General features: G+C 43.3%; 1 protein-coding gene across 1 annotated transcript in view; it reads right to left on the reverse strand.

Moving 5' to 3' along the window:
* Positions 1 to 5171: 5171 nt before the first annotated feature.
* The window catches only part of CD63 (CD63 molecule), a 38685-nt gene continuing 22896 nt past the window's right edge, over positions 5172 to 20960 (reverse strand). Inside the window, exons 3-8 of the mRNA XM_075591288.1 lie at positions 16046 to 16234; positions 15538 to 15612; positions 14935 to 15030; positions 14517 to 14654; positions 12551 to 12634; positions 5172 to 6225 (exon numbers count right to left, since the gene is read on the reverse strand). Coding sequence (XP_075447403.1) covers positions 6160 to 6225; positions 12551 to 12634; positions 14517 to 14654; positions 14935 to 15030; positions 15538 to 15612; positions 16046 to 16234 — 648 coding nt within the window. The 3' untranslated portion in view covers positions 5172 to 6159. The remainder of the gene's footprint in view (positions 6226 to 12550; positions 12635 to 14516; positions 14655 to 14934; positions 15031 to 15537; positions 15613 to 16045; positions 16235 to 20960) is intronic.

Genomic DNA, 20960 nt, shown 5'->3' on the forward strand with positions numbered 1-20960 from the left:
GGGTTAGGGGATTGGGCGCCCTCCCAGCATTTTTTACAAAATAGAATATGAAATGGAGCAAATTGGTGCATACGTTGAGTGAAATTTAGAAAAAATTACAGAACGGTCAGATAATTTATAAATAAGATACCTGCAGTCACACATGGCGAGCTATACTGATCTTAATGCTTCTCTCCCACTACTTCTAATATTGTTGCAACCCCCCTTGGGGAGTGGGGGGGGGGGTGGAGTTGAAACAGGACTGGTTTTAGTCATAATATCACTTCTTGTTACATGCAGAGACACATACACCCAGGTTTTCTCAACCATGAGACTTGTAGGCAGGGTAGCTCTTTTTCAAGTCTTTCCCCTGTTGCTAAAAACAGAGCTGGAACTTTTTCCAATAATTCCCCCACAACTCTTCCAGGTCTCCTCAATGAGCCCCTGTGTGAAGAACCCACTTCCTCCTGTGGCTGGCTACTGGTTCTTGGAATGTCTCTTCACTGGAAGACTTGTCCTAACTAGAAAACAACTGTGCATAGCCAGCATCCAACCTCGCACTGATGAGACCTAAAAGGTCGAGACAGGTGTCTGCGAGTAGGTTTACTGGCTATGCATCTTAACCCAGGCTGTGCTGAAAAGCTTTATACCCGAGAACGTGACCATCCCTAATGCATATTGGATTGAGAGTTGGAAGTTTATCAGAGGGGAATAATTAAACAGCACATCAACCCAATATAACAGTGTACAACTGTGTAGACACATTACACCCTAAGAAACATTAACCTTACTCAGTGCTAAACGGGACCGCAGTTCATTAAACCCCCTTTGGCACTAAGAATACATTTCCTTGCATCCTGCTGACAGTCATACATAGAAAACTGTTTTTCAGGGAGGTTTGGTAGAAAAATCTCTTCGTCTTCCTTTATCTTACATCGGGTGAGTGATTTTATTCAAGAACAACATAGGAAAATGCTACATTTTGCAGCAAATCTTGAGAGAGTCTGAGAATTGGCCAGTACGGTGACAGTGCTCAGTATATGCAGGACATAGAATATTGTACTTGACTTGCAACATAAAATGATGTAGATGGTCTAATTTCTGGTGCTTGAAGAACATGGGGACAAAGCAGGGAAAAGCATTGCAGGCGCAACTGGCGGTGAAGAGGTCAAACAAAGCCGCATCCGTGTTCCCGAGTGTTCCTGGCACCTCCGATGGCAGAACTCTGTCACCACGGAATTGTAACCACGCCCTGCTGGTCTGTTGTATGCCAGGGAATAGCACAGGCTCTGTGTTTAATGCAAACTTCACCACTTCAGTGCCAGTCAAAAAAAACAGTAACTGCAGTGTGATTACACTACAGGGTAGGGACTATCACTGGTTTTTTATTTACAAAACTATGCATGCACTTTTGTAAGAGATTTAGGTGTACACCTTCAAGGCAGAACATTGAATAGTGACGGTTGACGGTGTCGGCTGGGCTTTTAAAGGGGAACATCCACTTTGCACAACCATAAAAGTAGTGGCATGGTTTATGCAACCATGTGCATAAAATGGTTGCATAAACCTATCCGTGTTCCTATAGTATTTAAAAGACAAAAAGGCCTAATCTAACATGACATATTATATATATCACCCCTATCCCCCTGCCCCCCCCCCCTCCCCTCTCTCCCCAGCAGGGGGGACAGGGTGTACAGTGAAAAGGGGGATTATTATACAGTCTCTGTCTCTTTAAACAGGTTTGGGACCTGAATAAAAAGTTACCTTAATCTTCTCAGAGCTGAGGATCCACGCTGGCTCTAGATGAGGAGTGCAATAATAGGACAGGGCGCCAGGAACTTTTAACTGGTTTGTTGGTCAGCAACACAGACATCAACAGGACTGGGTTTCAGCATTCAGAAATAGTGCTAATCAGCCTCTCTCACTGGGGAGTCACATAGTGACTTTTCCCTAGAGCCTCTTGCCCTGCCAAGTCACAGATCCAGACCATTGTCCAGAAATCACTGGCAGTCCACCCCAGGTCCCTTATTAGCCCGAGCATGGAACTAATCCCTCAGCCATGCAGATACTTCTTTGCACCTTTCTAGGGAGCCCCTAACATTTGGATACAGTCCCTAGCTGAAAACAAAAGACATGCTGCCTGCTTTACAGGCTAGAAGAGCCTGGAGACCTCCTTGAAATCCTCTTAGGTGTTACAATATCTTCCTGATGTTAATTGTATACTCATTGATCTGCACCATGAAGTTCCTATCTCTCCACAATAACATATGTCCGTATACCTGCTGAGAGTGACACCAAGGAGGACCACGCCTGCCATTAGTGTTTGTACCACTATATGTACACTCCTTTGACACCTCCTACTTCTTGTAAGTAGGCTGGGTATAGGGCCAAGTTTACCCACCTTTCATGGTTCTTTATACATCTACACTTAGATTTTGTGCCTTGTGTTTTTATTTCCCATATGCTCCCCCTGGACTGTTAGAACACATTCTCGCTTTCCGGAACCAGTGAAGACAGGTCCCACCAGAGGGTTTGAGCTGGGAACTAAGACCATATATATTTACTTCACACGGGTGAATTTGCACCTTTATTGTATGCACTTAATATTTATTGTCACTATTAGTAGTTAGCACCTGAATAATCACTTTCTTATATACCATAGTTCTCATTTTCACTACTAAAAACATTTCATGATAAAAAGGTTTGTTGTATACAGTGATCCCAATTGTTTATTTATAAAGTGTAAAATATCTCTCCAGGAAGTAATAAAAAAAATAGAGTCAGCTTCTGCATAAAACCGTTTTATTTCAAATGGGCAGTTATCACAAAGGCGCACACATTAGCAAGTGAAAACAAACTCATGGAGCAGAGTTCTACTAGCTGCTGAGTGGCTTAAAGCAGGGGAGCACAAACTTTTCCTGCGGCGCCCCCGTCTGGACTGCTCCGGATTCACACCCCCTCTACCTACCGCCGCGTCAGATGATGCTACAGGGTCAGGTGACCCGCGGAGTCATTTGACGCCACGTTGTCATGGAGACGCGTCACAATGTCTGAATCCTGGTAAGTTTTCATGTTGGAGGCCTCACGCGATCCCCGCATTTAATTTAAATGCCTGGGGGAAGAACGCGGGACCTCTGCAAGCTCCCGCCCCCCAGTTCGCGCACCCCTGGCTTAAAAGGATGTGTTTCTCCAGGTAGAGTGGTCTATACTAGTGTAGCCAGGTCCCCTCTTTGGTCCCCGTGTGCCCCCTCTTCGGTGGGGCGGTGTGCGGGTGCACTCGGCCAGTGCTGGGGGTTGCGGGCAGTTGGAGGGGCCACCCGAGTGATGGTAAGGGCGCCACCATTTTAGGATTAGCCACGCAGAAGCACTTGCACAGTAGGCTAACAAGTTGGGACGGCCATCTTGCGCATGCACAGGAGGCCTTTCCAGCGGCAGACATTACACCCATAGCTCCGCAGGGGAACTACAACTCCCATGAGCCTCAGGGAGTAGATACTTGTTGCCAGGCAGCCAATAGGGGTAGGAGACTGATACATTTGACGTGCTCAGACCTCGCGCTTCAGTCAGAAGTGGGACAGAGCAGGTAGTGTCCAGGGAGCAGTGCTCCCCTGGACTAGGCCAGATCTCCCACTTAGCCCCCACTCACACCAGATTGTAAATTCCTACAGGGAAAGCCCATAGCTAGGGACTTTTCCCCAGTAGCTGCCTATAGTTAGTGTACAGCACCGGTGAGATACCACTCTGATCACAGCCTGTGGTCTGGGACCAGACCACCTCCGAATAGACTCTTAAAAAAAAGGTGAGACCCTCCTACCGGAGTTCACCCAATGCAGAGGCGGACGATGATGTAGCTGAATTAGCGGGTCCCCTTTGTAAATCTGCAGTACCCGGGTGCTGGAACCCCGGGCAGGTACCTCAACAAGTGCACCAACATTCCACGGGAGAGCGCCATCTTCTACACTTTTGGATGGGCCCAGACATTGGGGGGGGGAAAAGGACATCAGTGAATTGGTGCCAAGCACATTATGTACTTTGGGGACACTTTACTGGGTAGTGGGCGTGTGTGTGGGACTATATACTGTGGGGTACAGGTTGATTACCTTGAGTCCAGTAAACCCAGTTGTTATATACCCTGTGTGTGGTTATTATTGATATTGTTCCTGTGGGGGGGCTTATCCCACCACACTGGGATTCCTCGCAGGTGGAGGCGCTGCACCGAGACAAATGAGATATCACCCCAGGCTCCCAGTGGCGAAGGCTCATGCCTCCTGGATGCCAAACAAGTAATAGCAGTACTGGTAATTCAATCTCGGGTACAAGGGGGGAAGGGTGCTACATTTGGAGGCACTGCTGAGATTGCAGACCTGGGGTGCCCAATCTAAATTTAAGACAGTAAGAACCAAAAAGGGAACATGTCCCCACCATCCCACCACACTGTTCACAAGTGGGCCTACGATGCCAAGCATCGCCCAGCCACGTGGTTGCCATCAGCCAGGTTCCGGTATCCCTACCCTTGCCTGACCTGCGTGCCACTCAGACTGGGGTCCACTAAAGCCTCGTCAGATGTAAAATGGGATGCATCCAATCTGTGGAGTACAGTGCTGGTTGACTGCCATGGTGATGTCCCAACGGACAATGCGCCACAATTTCTACCGCTCCCTGAAGCTCCACTCTCATACCCCAAATGCAGTGCACGAACAGATACCCTTAGTGTCCTCCCCGGCATGGCAGAATGTAAGGTGTCCCCACCAGCGAGCCCTAGCCGGAGCCAAGCTGACAGTCTAAGGCCCGAACCAAGTCCCCACAGTATCAGTAGTACAGATGGGACCCAGTCAGTCACTCGGAGTCCTGCAGCAACCAACAGAAAAAAGATAGGTCAGCTGGCCCTGGGGCAACCGTAACGCAAGTTGAAGGCCTTTCCTGGGCTATAGCCCACCCCACAGGGGGAAGAGTCCTTTGAAGAATGGCGCGACCATGCGGTACAAGTACTGCCCGAGTGGACATGCACGGCTGCGGTTAAGAGGCAAAGAATCGTGGAATGTCTATGGCCGCCAACCTTTTACGACTACTTTGAGTGCCATGAAGAGGCTGAGGCTAAAGACCTGCTCCAGGCCCTAACCAAGGCCTATGGCGGAAAAGGGCGCTCCTTCAGGGCAATCCTTAAGGAACCAATAAACACACAGGGTCTTGGGTGCCGTTCTGATCACTTTATTTTTGTTATTTACATCTTGTGCTTCTTCTGTAAAAACAATGAGTCGGACACTAATTTATGACAGAAAAGGCATCAGAGGTGTGAGAGGAGAGACCACCAAATGCTCTTCCCTCACAGAACAAGAGGCATTGAGAGGCTTCACTAACCCCCTTAAAGTCACGCTTATGGCACGGTTTACATAAACTATACAAGTAGCAAATTTGTTTTTCAAACCGACTATGCCACCACTGGAGGCAGCAAAGGGGTTAACCCTGCAATAAGGCACTGAAGGAATACACTGCCATCTGCTCTAACCTCTTCAGTCATATTATACATTTTTCTACATGATCTGATATAACGTGGCTTTATGTTTTTATCCATGAGAAGTCACAGTGCTGCAGTATGCGTAGCAGGGGCGCTGAACTAGTTCGGTTACAAGCAAATAAACCGAATGCTTCAGTGCCATCTCCGCGCAATCTACTGGAGCAACTGGCACTAAATGGGTTAAAAATACATAAAGGTCCCAGGAGTTGTGGGATAACCGAACCGCGTTAACGAAATCGTAGCAATAAAAGCCTTTTAGTTTCACTTTTTTGCATGGCTGCCTTCTCCTAGGTCATTTCCAAATATAGATCATAATGTATATAAAAACGTTTAGATATTTATATTTATCTTTTTAAAGGAAGAAAGAAAAAAAAAACGAAAAAAAAAACAAAAAAACACCTTGATCCAAAAAGATCCCCAAGTAGAGAACAAACAAAAAAAACTACACAATCCGCTCAAAACATTAACCAGATATATATAAAAATAAAAACAATGGATTGGCAATGCAGGAGTATTTATATCACAAAAATACACACGCCATCGCAAGGAATGGCACGTGCCATTTACTTTGCCATAGTTGGGTCAGGTATGGCATATGCTGTTCCCTGCCTCACTATGGCGACACAGGAAGTGACATCACGGCAATCCTCTTGCAATGCATCAAATCACATGACTTCATATCCACTGCGGATTCCCTTCATCAGGCAGCAGGCAAAGATGATCCCCAGGATCTAAAGGAAAGACCAGAGTAGAGGAGTCAGAAGAGAACAGACCGTGCCAGTATGCAAGGACAAATAAGGCAGGTTCAAGCGCACATCCTGTTTGAGTGAAAACCCAGTGAACACTCGTGATAAAATGAAATATATATTTTATTTCAAAAGACATGAGTGATGGTGAAGTATTACTTGGGAGTCCCATTGATGTTTGACATAACATGGTGGCAAAGGTACTATAAGCACCCCCTCCTCACCACCAATAATCAATAGGTCTATAATGAAGTCATTTCTCTTAGCTACATGGAGATGCGTAATCTCTATACTTGCACTGGTAGGGAGAAAGACCTCAAACCAATAAGCTGTGAAGTTGTTTCTCTGTCAGAGAAAGTCAATGAATGGAGCCAAATACCACCTGAAGTGGGCCAAAAATTCAGGAATGGCCACCCCAATTTAATTGCAAATTTTCCCCCTCAGCACTTAACACTTCTGGTCCTACACTATGGTAGGTCCATTATGTACTATGTAAATACACATCTAAAACATAATTAAAAAAAAAAAAAAAGGAGGTATAGGGTGTTTTATTGAGCAGTTTTACAAAACAGCCCGTTTTATTAATTGACAAAATAGATGTTCTAGCCTGGTTAGGCTACTGGGCATACCTACCAACATCCTACTCACATGCAATTGTGCATTCAACCATGTGCACATGCATTAGTTTTATCCAGACATCCTAGAGAAGTCTCTGGTCCAGAGGCAAGACTGGACAAGCATGGATCTAATAACTCATCCCATATACGCGAGTATACAATATGCAGGTGGTTATTATTACACTATTTCTACCCATTTGGAAATGGTGAAGGAAAGCTTTGATTACAATGACTAAACATGGTTTTTAAGTAGTTTGTGCCCAGAAATTCTAATGTTTTGAAATCTCTCTCTTTCTCCCCCGTCTCTCAATATCAATGTTGTTGCTATTGTGTGACTTGATTCAAATGTTAATTTCCGGGGTATGATGAAAGTGATGAGAAGTAACATTTGTTGTTTAATGCTGTAATAGAAAGTGGAGTGCTCTGTATATTTACAGATTGTCTAAGGAATGGTCACCCAGGACATCCAGCCGACACTCTGGTATATTATAACTTTAAGCCAAGTGTGTTCCAAAAATTAATGTCAAGGAAAAAAAAAACCCCCGACCTCTAAAAATCTCCTTTCAGAGATCTCCTCTTGCCCATTTTAATCAAGCTGGTGCTTCAGGGGTTAATGTGGTTACCATTTATCTTAAATTACAAGACCCTTTGGGTGTGCTGATCTACAGAGGGCTTAATTGGAGGGGCGGGGAAGAGGTATCAACGATGGCCCACTAAAAGTGAACTGTTGTATGGGACAGAAATCTAGAGATGAGGGTATTTTTTTGCCACAGATGGGATTAAATAATGGTTCTTCCGACACTTGGGGGAAACAGGATACTTGTAAAGGGACTGTCAAAGCGTTCCTGGAAGGGTTTTACAGAGTGCCAAGGTGCGTGACTAACCCTACCATTCAAAAGATATGAAATATGGGATTCTGGACCCAACATGTACTCTGAATAATAACGTTTAGATATTTGTCATCGTTGCAAGGAGACGAATAAAATAAGGCCAGACCCTTCATGTCTAGGTGGTGATAAGGGGCAGATATCAATTTGTCACTCAAATTTAGGAGAACGCCGGTCCAAATTAGTCTTGTTACATTCGTCAAACTCGCCTGAGTCGATTATGACTCACGCTTGTCAAACTATTAGAGAAATTAAGATATGAAGTATTTAATATATTTATGCACAATTTCAAACGTCTTTTTAGAGGATTTTTTTTTTTCGAAGCCGTAAAACGGCTGATTCATGACAGGGGTGGGTCTTGTGCGTTTCAATGCAAGAAGGTCCGGGCATAAATGTTGGCATGTTTGAAAAAAAAAAAAAAATCATAATTCAGAGGCGTGTTTGGCATAGAAAGGTGAACTCGTGTCTGATCCCAGTGACCTCTCTGGAGGAAAAGCCTATGACGCATGGTAATGTACTGTATAGGGATTTCTGTTTCATGTAGAAGACAAAAATATATGTCCAAGTGCACCAAATGTGTAACGTGTAACAATGGTCACTAAGGACCTAAATTGTGAAAAGTAGACCTGAAGTGACCTAGCATCATGAAACGTGTCGGGTTTTTGAGTACTGCGATACACATCACTAAGTACTCGTTGCTCAGTTGAGCTTTCCCTGGACACACATACACAGCTCTAAAGCTCATCCACATTACACTGTCTCTTATTACTGAGACTCAAACCCCGGCTGTGCATTATCCTCTGGTCAGGGCTGTGATCAACTGTAGGCTGTGGATGTATCGGCTGTTATTCCGATATCCAGCCAAATCGGAGAGTGGGACTTCACTCCCCCAAACAGAGTATCGCCCTGCAGCGGCGGAAGGCAGACGCATGTGTGGGCGTGCCGCTAGTGAGATCTACAGACCCATAGAGCAAGCTGTTCCTGGATTCGGCTTTACGGCCACCTTGGAGGAACGGAGGTAAACATCAGTGACACTCCGGAAGCAGGACCAGAGCCAGTGGGAGAGGACATCCATCTAGCCCTGTGGATTCTGTGCAGCAGACGTGGGACAGTCTCTATGACAGTGGTTATTAGACCTACATGCCTATTTGATTTTACTATCTTGTATGTGCATATCTTTTTTATAAACATACTATTTTAAATACTACACTATGAGGGTCTTGCGCTCTCTACTACATTTGTTTAATAATTTTAAGAAACTCTTCTGCATTTATTGCAACCATGTTCATGTAATTTTTTCTGTAATTTAAGCACTGTGTTTATATATTAAACAATTCTTAATTAATGCTTTGATTGTACTGTTTGCACGCTTTGAAGAGTATTTATATTTGGGGACACATTTTGCTACAACGGATGTTTAAGAATGCATAGTAATTTTTTATATAATACACAGGGACCAGAGACCCTGACAGATATATTTACATATTTATTGGGTGGTGGAAGCGGATAGATAAGTTTGCAATAGAGTAAGGGGTTAATATTAACGAATTGAAAGTACCTTGCAGAGGAAAAAGGCGAGTTGGTTAGAGACGCCGTGTATATTAACCCTGGTTGCATATCTAAGTCATGTGCTCACTTGTGTGCTGTTTGTGACAGACGGTATATGGGGACAGATTGAGAGGAGATATTGTTAATTTGAGGGACCTTAAAAAAAATAAAAAAAATAAAAATTATAAATAAAAGTGAAAAGTGGGCCAGTTAGAGAGCCATGTATTAACCCTCGTCCCGTATGCAGGTCATGTGCTCATAGGTGTGTCGTATGAGTTTCGCACAGGAGATGAACAGTTAAAATATTGTGTCCGGAAGGTCAAAATGGAGATCTCCCCAGAGCCAAATGCATTTTAAATGGTATTAGGAAAAGAGTGTTTTTCCAAACATTAAAACGGGATTAATTTAAAGTAAAGAAAACTACTTTAAAAATCATTAATTTCTGATTAGCTGCTCTGACAGGTTTGTTAATGTTTCCGGAATAGATTTCAGTACACCCATATGTTTAATATCTTTTACAGCTGTAGGATCTGTGATCACATAGGTTACAAAAAACAAAAAAATCCACTTCACAGTTCATCATTCATACCCTTCTCAGCATTTCAGAGCAGTTACAGAAACGGGTCTTCTCCCCTGATTCTCCTAATTCTTCTGAAATGCACTGGTTAACCGTACCTCCTTGTAGGTGTGTGAGAGAATGGGAGTGTTGCTTCATGTTTTACATGGAAACAAATACATTTTGGAGTTTATGACCGGAGTTCCTTCTCTCCCTGGTGAGAGAGTTTTAAAAGGTGCGAATTCCCCCCCAAAATTGATTCATCTGGAGAGGGATTTTGTGATGCTCTTTAAAAAGCAGGATGGCCAACTTTATTTTACATTTTCTAATTAGAAAAGGACCCAATGTCTGCAATGTTCACATGTCAACCTCTGCCGTTTATTCCACACTTTATCCACCCAACCAGGTAGCATTCAAAAGGAATTAATCAAATATGTTTCATCCTGAGCCCCACAGATGAGCTGCTTTGAAAATCAATGTCCAAGTGGGGCTGGCAGCCATTTTAAATTCTGTTTGGCCTCCCCCCCCACCCCCACCCCAGGAATAAAAGCTCATTGTAAAAATCATTGATCAAGTTAAAAATAAGAGTAATCTACAGTGCGATGAAATCTTTTTAACAAACATGCCATGGTTTACTAAAATTCTTCAGTAGTTAGTTATTCTAATCCCAACCGAATACCCATCATCGTACAGGGCCAGCTTTATTTTCGGTGAATCACACCGCTAGTTCAGAGAGCAGTGGTTGGTAAACACGGCAGTGAAGCACCGACACTGAGAATTATATCGGTGGTGCAATAATTAAGCACACACAAAGCACCGTATGTAAAGGTACTTCCCTGTGCTGGGAAAGAGTTTAGCTCCATGTATCTAGAAGAAGAAGATCTCTTCAGCAGCCCTGGCAAGCCGCTTCATAGCACATTGAGTAAGGGCCATGGAGCAACAACTGACAGCTTGTTAGTATAAACCCTGGCATAAAAATCACATGAACAAAGCCACACTTTTCAAGGTCGGCCTTAAACCTTGGAAGAGGGAAGGGGGAAATAAAAGACTATGGCTGCGGTCCCAGTCATGACTGTGACGCGGGGGCGGGGGGCTGCGCGTGCACAGCGCTAACCGCGATCTGCGGTCTCCAGGAGAAGGAGCTTGCGACGGGAGGGGGTGTGGTCAGGGATTTGCAGGGCGTGGCCATCACGTCACGCGGCTGGTTCGCCCTCATTGGGTGAACCGCCGGTGGGGGCGTGGCCACGCCTCCGTCGCAATATTTAAACTCAATTTCATGGAGTTGTAAAAAACCTTGCAGTACGGCGCGGCTGCACCTTCAGTGTGAAGGTGACTACTGGGCCCAGCCCCATTGAGGGGCGGTGCTTACACGCACAGCGCGCGCTGTGGCAGTTACTGGGACCGCAGCCTAAACCTCATTGCACAGTTTCTATTGACTGATTCAATAGGGTAATTAAGGATTAACAGGAAGAGGGGGGGGGGGGGGGGGGGGAGACAAAAAACATCCATTGTATAGATGTAATCAATGTTCCCACAATATACATTTTAATAGCAGGTCTCAATAGTAATACTCAATACTTCCAGTGTTGTGGTATTCACTGGTACCGCAAAAATGTATGCTTGCCATGGTTACCAGGGTTAAAAGTAGCCTTCATAATTACCCGATTTCTGGTGTACACACTTGACTTGCCTACAAAATCTTAACTTAACTCCCCATCAATTCTACATGTCCATTCAACGTCCATTTAGGTGACCATATTTGTCCCAGCAAAAACAGATACAAATGTCACGCATGCGCAAATCGGCGCTTGCCGGTCGCTCAGGCGCACGAGCAGCCAGTAAGCGCCGATCGTGCAAGCGTGGCCAGTGGCATAGAAAACAGGGACAGCACCCCCCTAAAAAAAAAAAAAAGGGGGGGGGGGGCAGTCACATCTGGTCACCCTAATTCAGTGTCATGTTATCACCTCCCTTAAACAGATCTTTGGAAAGAATCTCCAGCACTGTGGGATTACAATGTTGAACTCTGCAAGGGGAGGGTGAGAGAGGGGGGAGAGGGAGGAAGAAGAGGGCTGGCTTGGCAACTAATGGACTGTGATGGGAAAAGCAAAGATCTAATTAACATGTTTGTTGGGTTTATCCCACAAAGAATAATAAAACCAGCCACACATGGGTGATGCCACGTCAACTAGCAACAATGCTCATTTTATGCTGACACTTTCTGCACCAACATGAAATAAAACAAGCATCATTGCCATTTGAAGTGGCATCACCCATTTGCTGCCGTTTCGGTTCTTGCTGTATGGACTTCAAAGTATTAAAAGTAGCAAAAGGACACTCGTGACAGCATTGCACGGGTAGTGCGAACTGCGGCCACATACTGCTCCCTACTTGCATCTTCCAGGTGGAATATTGCTTTAAAACATTGCTGTATCCCATCCCTGTTGTGTGTGAACAGTGTCAGAGGGGCAAGCAATGCTCAATCCTATAACCGCTCTACGCAGTGCATTACTCTGTAGCAGGCTGGGTTGAAACTGGCCATTAATGCCGGGGCTAATTCAGCAATATTTAGGTGGTATTACTGCGGCTGCAAACTCTGAAACAGATTCCATTCTGCTATTGTATGCACCAATCAGCTTTCTACATATTTATACTACACAGCTGTAGTGCAAAAGAAAACAGATGAGAAATAGTGTTAATCTTACCTCAAAGAAAGCAATCCCCAGGGCCACTCCCGCCACAATGGCTACATTTCTCTTGATCCAACTGTTAATACCTTCCACACAGCCCTGAGAGGGGAATACAATTGATTTTAAAAAAATAAAAAAAAAAAAAAAAATGGGGTTTGACTTTTTTTTTTTTTTTTACTTTTAAGCTTACTTTTAAAAGCAGAGATAAAATCGATATAAAAATGACCTATATCTGCATTAACACAAGATGTTGCCTTTATACAGAGCAGCAGTTACTGCACAGGAAACGGCCATATTTGCACTTGCCATGTATTTTGCACAAATGCTGCCACACCCCTCTCCTACTCTTGGCAGGAGGTGGCCAGCTCGGCCTGATACCTGGTACCCCAGGCCAAGTGGTGGAGAATGTAAAAAGAAGAATTAAGGCACTAATATATTAACTACAGTGTTTATACTGTAGTAGTTTCTTAGGGAACTATATATAGACATTTACATTTTGCGGCAGCCTATGTGAAAAGGGGGAATCTCAGCCCCCTATAAAAAGTGCAAGAAAAGGGAAGACACCCGGGTGCATAATTGGGGATCTGATTAGATAAAAGAAGGAATGCTGGTAGGAGCGAGATTTCTAAAGAAAAATGTATGCAGTTTCAGTCATAAAATGTAATATAAAAAAAAAACAACAACAATTAAATGAATACTAACATTGGTATTACATTTTGTATACCTAAACTTAGATTGAGCTTAAATACCTGAAAATGTTACCAAATTATAACAATAAAAAACGTAAGCAACTAAAATTCCCAAGGATTACAAAGGACTATTGGGAAAAATATAAAATTGATATTCCATAATTATAGGAGATTATGATGCAAAATGTCCTGAATACTACTGGGCCTTGCAGTTGATCAGTGCTTGGCACTATGGCCCGGATAAAAGTTAGAACGGGCTATTACCTTTCTTATTGTATTTAAGTCACTATAAGAATGCCCTCTCCTTGGTGAACGTGTGATCTCAGAAATTGTGCTGATGTTGTGCACCTTTTGGTGATATATACACATTTAGCGGATTATTTCCACTTTGGTAGTGTGTCTCACCTTCTGAGCAATATATGCAGGTTACATTTTATTAAGGGCGCTGCGTTCTTTGGCCGTTTGATTGAAGATAGTGTGGTGGTGGAGAATGCCCAGCCCCAGCTGACCACAACAAAAACCTTTTAGGGTCAGTCTTGGCAGCAGGTTACGCTATTTTGCCCTATTCCTAAATACCACCACTTCCCTGCTCTTTTATTTATTTTTTTTGCGGGGAGGAGCAAGTCTGCCTCAGAGCACCACCCACAGCTCAGCAATCGTCCAGAGGCCCAGGTAGTGGCTGGAGTCCTGGGCCCTGATTATTCTGGAAACTATCCAGTCTCTGTTAATGTCACAGCATGCCACTTAGATTGTAAACTCCTCAGGGCAGGGATTAATTTCCTACCGTGAGCTTTTATATTCTAGGCTTTTAGGCAGTCACGCATGACAATATTTTGCACTCCATAGAGCAGGTGTGCGCAAACTGGGGGGAGTGCAGCAGTTAGAGGCCCCACACTCTTCCCCAAAGCATTTAAATTAAATGCCGGGGAGCGCGTGGCCTCTAACTTCTCTTACCTGGTCTCCGGTGGCTTTCAGTAACGCGGCATCAAATGACGCCGCGGGGGGGGTCACATGTCAGAAGACACCGGACACCAGGTAAGGGGGTAGGCCGCACACTGAAAAGTTTGCAGACCCCTGCTGTAGAGGATTGACACCATGTATACACTCCCCTGGTTTAAAACACTGCACTGACTGCACAGAGTAGGTTTCTTTAAGACAAACATACATGCTATACTTGCAATGCAACTGGTAGTTTGTGCCACCTAAATATGCACTAGTCCGGACATAAAAAGTAGAACAATTCTGTTCATTGTAAGTCACCACTGCTCAGGCTGCATGTCTTCTCTACTCACAACTGTATTTATGTTGGCGGGAATCCTTCCACAGTCTGTGCTGATGTTCTTGCAGCACGAATCGGGCACAATGTTTGTGCCATTGAAAGGAGGATACTTCGTCCAGTCTGACGAGTTGATGGCACCACAGCAGTGAAACTGAGACGAAACAAACCGTGTAAGGAAATGGTTCCCCCAAAAATGTAAATACAGCTCAATCCCCTCAACGCTGTGCTTGGGGTCTAAAGAATCACATAAGCGGATCGCGTTAGGAATAATGTACAATTGTATGCATTGTACAATAAAGTATTTCAGATACCAATAATCGTGTTGTAAAGTATTCATAAATACGAAAATTGGGAACCACGCCTGCATCGCGTTATAAGCGGATTCGCATTTTAACGGGGTTGAGCTGTATAAACGCAAGCGTACAACTCACATCTTTCTGCAAGGCATCAACGGCGTCCTTTACATCCTTGGTGTTATTGTATTTGGACATACTTTCTAGGAAGGAGTCCTGGAACGCTGAGCGTACCTAAAAAAGGAGGAGGAAGCTGAGCGGTGGAAAAACACAGGAAGATGGCAGTACAAAAGTATACTCAAATAGTGAGGGAACAACGTGAATAGCTTAGGCAGTGCTGGGCGACAAACATGTGACCTTGCACTGCTCGCCATATGATTTAATACTTCCCCCTCCGTCCGGTAATCCAAGCAAATAACCGTTTCTTTGCAGTACATAAAAACAAAGACATTAATAGTGATAAAAGATGCTCTCCCAGTGTAATAAAGATTTGGGTTGTTGCACACTTATCAGTCAAGTTTTGAACCCCCTTCCTCCCCCCTCCCCCCCCCCAAAAAAAAAAAAACACCATGGGGAATCCAAAGGGTCAGAGGGCTGGAAGGGAAACGGGGGGAGGTGGGGGTGAGAAGTAGGCAGGCTAGTCCCTTCCACTGCAAATGTGTTGCAGCATTTGAAATCGCACAGCACTGGGAGCAGATGTAATGACAAGCGTAAGTGAGGGAGGAGAGAAGAAGCAGTTACCTTGTCTTTGAAAACATATCCAGTGATGGCAGCAGCAATCTCCACCAGGAATATCAAGACCAGCAGGACTGCAAACTGACCAGGTGGAGGGGGGGGGGAAAGTAAATAATATAATTATTATACAGCACTAGCTGACATGTGCCTACAGTATATCCCGTCTGAAACTGGAACACGGTCAGAGTATGGCCAGCAGGTTTCTGAAATAAGGCCCTTCACATGGATTGGACCACTTTCCCATCAGCTTTTCATAATACTATTAAAATGATAGGCAACATACTTGAATGCAGGAGACCATTACCATTTTGAATATGGTAACAAAGTTCTTTAGATACAATTTTAAGGCTTACAGATGTTTGCTAAAATGTCAGAAGGGTTCTTGTTTTACCGTAAAGTAATGGGGTGGTTTTTAAATGACAAGTTCTGGTTTATAATTAAAAAAAAAAAAAAAATTGTTAGTAGTTATGTTGCCCCTTGTGCCCGCTTGCCTCTCGGCTAACCCCCCTCTCACCGTGGTCACCATGCAATAGTTTTCCTTCGCCGCACCGCAGCAGCCGAAGAAAGAGATGAAGAAAATAATGACGCCCACCACGATGATGGCAATGGGAGCGCCGGAGGACGAAGTATTCTTAATGATCATTGAGCTGTTGAGTTGGATCTGCAAGAAGATCCCCAGCCCTATGAGAGCTATGCCACAGATCTGAAGGAGGAAGGAAAGCATGGCGGTCAGTAGGAGCACATTTATACAAGGATAACAGCAGGTCTAAGGTGTGCACATGCTAGACTGCATTGACAGATGAGCAACATACATTGTGGTGTTTGTGAATTTGCCATACAAACAAAAGACAGTGTAATACTCTTCAGCTCACATCCACTACACCCCCTAACTCTTTTACAAATAGAAGAGGACCAGTGCAGTATTTGCAAAGTACCCCTCGCAGGCCACTGCCTTCATGATACAGAGCAGATAATAGGCAAAAATCAACCTTACTGAAGTGCAAGCACTAGCAAACCCTACTCTTCCCCAACCCCCCCCCCCCAAATTAAAAAAACAAAATAACGTGTACAATGCAAGCAGCATACAGATTATGTCCTGCCAAATGATATTCAGAAGGGCTCAGTGTGAACCTTTACACAACCAGCCAAACCTATTTCAAAGCATGAGAAAAGGCAGTTCCCACCCCTCCCCCACATCGAAGCTTTAGCCACTTCCAAGAAAAGCTTTGACTGCAGAAATATCTTTCCACATAGAAGATTTAGGAAGCAAGAAGCAGATTGGGGAGCGGACACATCCAGAACCCCATTACAGAAGAGAGACTATTCTCAAGATTACTGGACTTGTCTATATAGACTTATCAGTGGTTTGAAGTTGTTTAATAGCTGTGTGTTCCCATTTGGTAAAATTACATCTACCACAAACTTCTAGCCAACGCTCAAATTCCATTCAATCAAAATCTTAAAACCATCAAATTGTATTATTAAAGCCAAATGCACAAACGTTGGAATGATGAGAAAAGATTGTAGTTGGCCAGGTAAACAGCTGGACCAGTTGGCCCTCATTGTATAAATGAAAGATCTTCCAAAATATTATCCTGCATTTCTCACCATCACCCTATTCTGAACATTAGTATTCCATCTTCTGAACATTAGTATTCTATTAAGTTAGACTGATTTGCATCCCTCCTTGTATATATTTAAAACATTTTTTCGTTTTATTTTTTTTAAATATATACAAGGAGGGATTAGATTGTTTAAATTTAATATGCAAATTGAAACTAAAATATCTGGCCCTACCAGATGGTAGGTACAAATGTGAGCGCACAACCAGATACCTCCATTTCAGTGTCAGTTATTGAAAGTCTGGATACAAGTAAGGACAGGTACTTTTTCACATGACATGAAGAATTCTCCTGCCTTGGACTCGCCATTTTATATAATAGGATAAAGGCTGAAGTAGAAATAACTAGTCCAGCAACTAGTGGCCCATGTTTCCCAAAATGAAGCAACGCTGCCATTTTTAGATAATGTAATAAATATATACTTTGCAAAGCAGTTTCGTTGATGTACAAGCTTTTTTGATCCCTAAAAGTGTACAAGCAACTGAAAAGTAGTTTTAAACCTAAATCAAAGGTTTGGTTTATCCATGTGACCCTTAACCCACGGGTGCTCAACTCCCGTCAGTCATCAAGCCCCCAACAGGTCAGGTTTTCAGGATATCCTAGCTTCAAAAAAGGTGGTTCGATAAGAGGCAAAGATTGAACCCCTGATTGAGCCACCTGTGTTGAAGCAGTGATATCCTAAAAAAAACCTGACCTGTTGGGAGGCTTGAGTACGGAAGTCGAGATCCTTTGCCTTAATGTACAGTACAGCTTTCTATACCGCCATCATACATACAATGGCAGTGGAAATTGCTGTGGCTAAGGAATGTCCCTTCTGATGAGGTAGTGATGCTCAGAGGAGCGACAATGTCTGAAAGAGGGGTGAATAACCACAAAAAAGGATGGATATTTTTATTTTTTATTTTGAAGCAGAGTAGAGATGTTTTTGGTAAAAAGCACCCAAAACAATTGCAGCACAAGCATGTGATAAAGTGCTGCTTGCAGTCTAATTTATCAAGTTACATACAGTACTCATTAAATTACATTTAAGTTGACCCAAGGTCACGAAGTCAGGCCCTCGAGAACTTTTTACTAAAACTTGTTTACTTGTTTTTCTCCACTCCCCCTCCCCCCAAATGAAAGGACATTTTTTCTGTGTGTGAGAGTGTGAGAGAGTGTGTGAGTGCACACACACAAAAAAGTGTGTCTGGTAACGCATTGTGATACAATGAGTAATAATATTCTCCCAGCAACACCCTTGGCTTTGCAAACACCCTTTATTTACATATAACCTTATCTACAAAGTTAATTTGATAAGGTGAGGAGCTCCTTTAATACAACAAGATCCCACCAAGAGTATACAGACGTGACTGGAAGATCCACAAGCTCGGATGTGAAGCTTGGCCATTGTACTGTAGGGCAGTGCAAGTTAGACAGCTACATGCATTACAGAAAAGTTCTAGCCAAGGTACAAATATGGAAATAGGGATAGACTGACCTGTTTATATGTATTAAAATAAAACTCTAATATACCCTCTTCCTTCCGATCATAGATTATGCATTTTCTCCAACTTAATAAGCAAAGGATTTACGATGTAGTACTCAAACATTTTAAATGCAATATGCATGCTATGCTGCCGCACTCTGGAGACCTGTAACATAGTAAACTGGCAAAAATTGCTATAGTTCCCTCATGAAAGCAAGGAGTTTGTTGGCCCCTCTGGCTGTGAATGTGTTAAAACCATAAATAAAAAGAGCTAGATCTTTTTGAAAGCCAATTGGAAGTCCCTGTTCTAATCAACAGTATCAGCAAATTAAATGCGGTGTGATGTGTTTGGAGCTGGTGGTTCTCCGGTGTTCTGGGGAACCATAAAGTCACTAAGTATTCACTTTTTTTGGAGCCAATACTCTTTCATATTAAATTATTCAATGCCGACAAAGCTACAACAGTATATGGCATCTTAATGTCATTTCTATATGGACCAGCTGATGCCAGTTTGTTTAGCGAAGTGTCTCTCAATAGGGCACTGCTTAGAATGCCAGACATTTGGCTCGGGGCCATGTGATGATGACTGCAATCACATGGCTCTGAACGCTAACCCAAGTTTCCTGGAAAGAAGGAGTTCTTTTCATTCAGCCCTAGATATGAGCAATAGCCTTATGTACAGAGAGCGTCACAAGAGAAACCATGTCCTGGCACTGGAGGGGTTCACCGATTTTCAGGTCACTATATATTAATGCACATGCACTACAGTGATATGGGCTTTTATGTACATGAAATTAGATTGTAAGCTCTGCCTACACAATTAAATGTACAGTGCGGTGTACATTGTATTCCACTGCAATCATTAAAAAAAAAAAAAAAAAACTATATATATATATATATATATATATATATATATATATATATATATATATATATTACATAGGCATATCTGGCTGCAGTTGAGCCCATAATGAACGGTATGTTCCCCTGGAAATAGAGAAAAACCTTCATGATCTTAGAATATCATAAGAGGCCCCTGCCTGGCGTGCTGCTGACCTACGGCAGATGCTCAGAAGAGTAACAAGAGCGTTTGATACACTGCAGCATTCTAGGGAGAAAAAATGATGTGGGCTGATACTGCTCCAGATCATATACTAGCAGGCATCCGATCAAGTCAGTGATGCTAGCCGAGGAATGTTACTACGTACATTACTCGAGTCCAACGTACACATGACTTCGCCTGAGGGCTGGATAAAGGAAAGGAGCACGTGAAAATAGTTAACTTAATGTGTTGTGAGAATTAGTCATGGTCATCAGTTGATTCCTCAGTGAAAGAGTTCTTAACCATGGGGGAAGAGAAACACTTTTTAAATTAACTTCGACAAATTGTAATTTATTTCACGCTATTAGATTGTTTTTCCCATAAACATTTGGTCGGTTTCACACACTTTGGAATGTAAGAAATGCTTTTTCATGAGCCTCGGAATGTGGAAGTCTGTGTCAATCAAGTGTTCACTCAATCTCTACTCCATCGTGTCCCTGTGTGACAAGGGAGCGTTCCTTGTGCAAAAACTGCTGTTCAGTGATATCACACAAGGGAAAAAACAGAGGAAATACAGTGCGATTTGTCAAATAGCCCAGATTTTACTCCTTCAACAGGTCACCGTCGTTGGTTTTGGTCCTGAGGGACCACACCAATAAAATGTATGCATATCTTTATTTATGTTGCTCCACCCAGGTACAGAACACTTTACAGCAGTAATGCACATGACCCAATAGAAAACAAGGAATAAGCGCTTCAGACAATAGGAAAAAATTAGTCCCTGCCCCAAAGAGCTTACAATCAAAGTGGTAAGAACCAACAGAGTAGGAGGGTGTTATGGTAAGTGCGTGTGCAAGGGGTCAAGCTCACTGCAAAGGAGGAAGGAGAGAGATATGAAGGGCATTCCAGAGGTGTGGGGCAGCGAGGGGGGGAAAAGGTTTTAGGCGGGAGAGGGCTTTAGATACAAAAAGAGGTTAGAGAGAAGACATCCTTGAGCAGAACGCAAGTCAGGATAGTGTATAGCGAGCAGCTAGGGCTGAGATGTAAGAAGCGGCAGAAGAGTGTATAGCCTAAAAAGGAGAATTGTAAATACAGGATTTAATAGGAAGCCAGGAGAGGGATTTCAGCAAGGGACAACGAGAGATTTAGGAGATCTAATTATCACCCCCTTGGTGCTACAAGAAACTTTCAACCGTGTTGAACAATGCCTAGCTTGCTGCTTGGATTGCAAAATGTATAATTAGGTTTAAAAAGAGGGTACGCCAATTCTCAAATGTTAGCTCTATCCCCACTATAATAT

The sequence above is a fragment of the Ascaphus truei genome, chromosome 3, assembly GCF_040206685.1.
Source record: "Ascaphus truei isolate aAscTru1 chromosome 3, aAscTru1.hap1, whole genome shotgun sequence".
Lineage (NCBI taxonomy): Eukaryota > Metazoa > Chordata > Amphibia > Anura > Ascaphidae > Ascaphus > Ascaphus truei.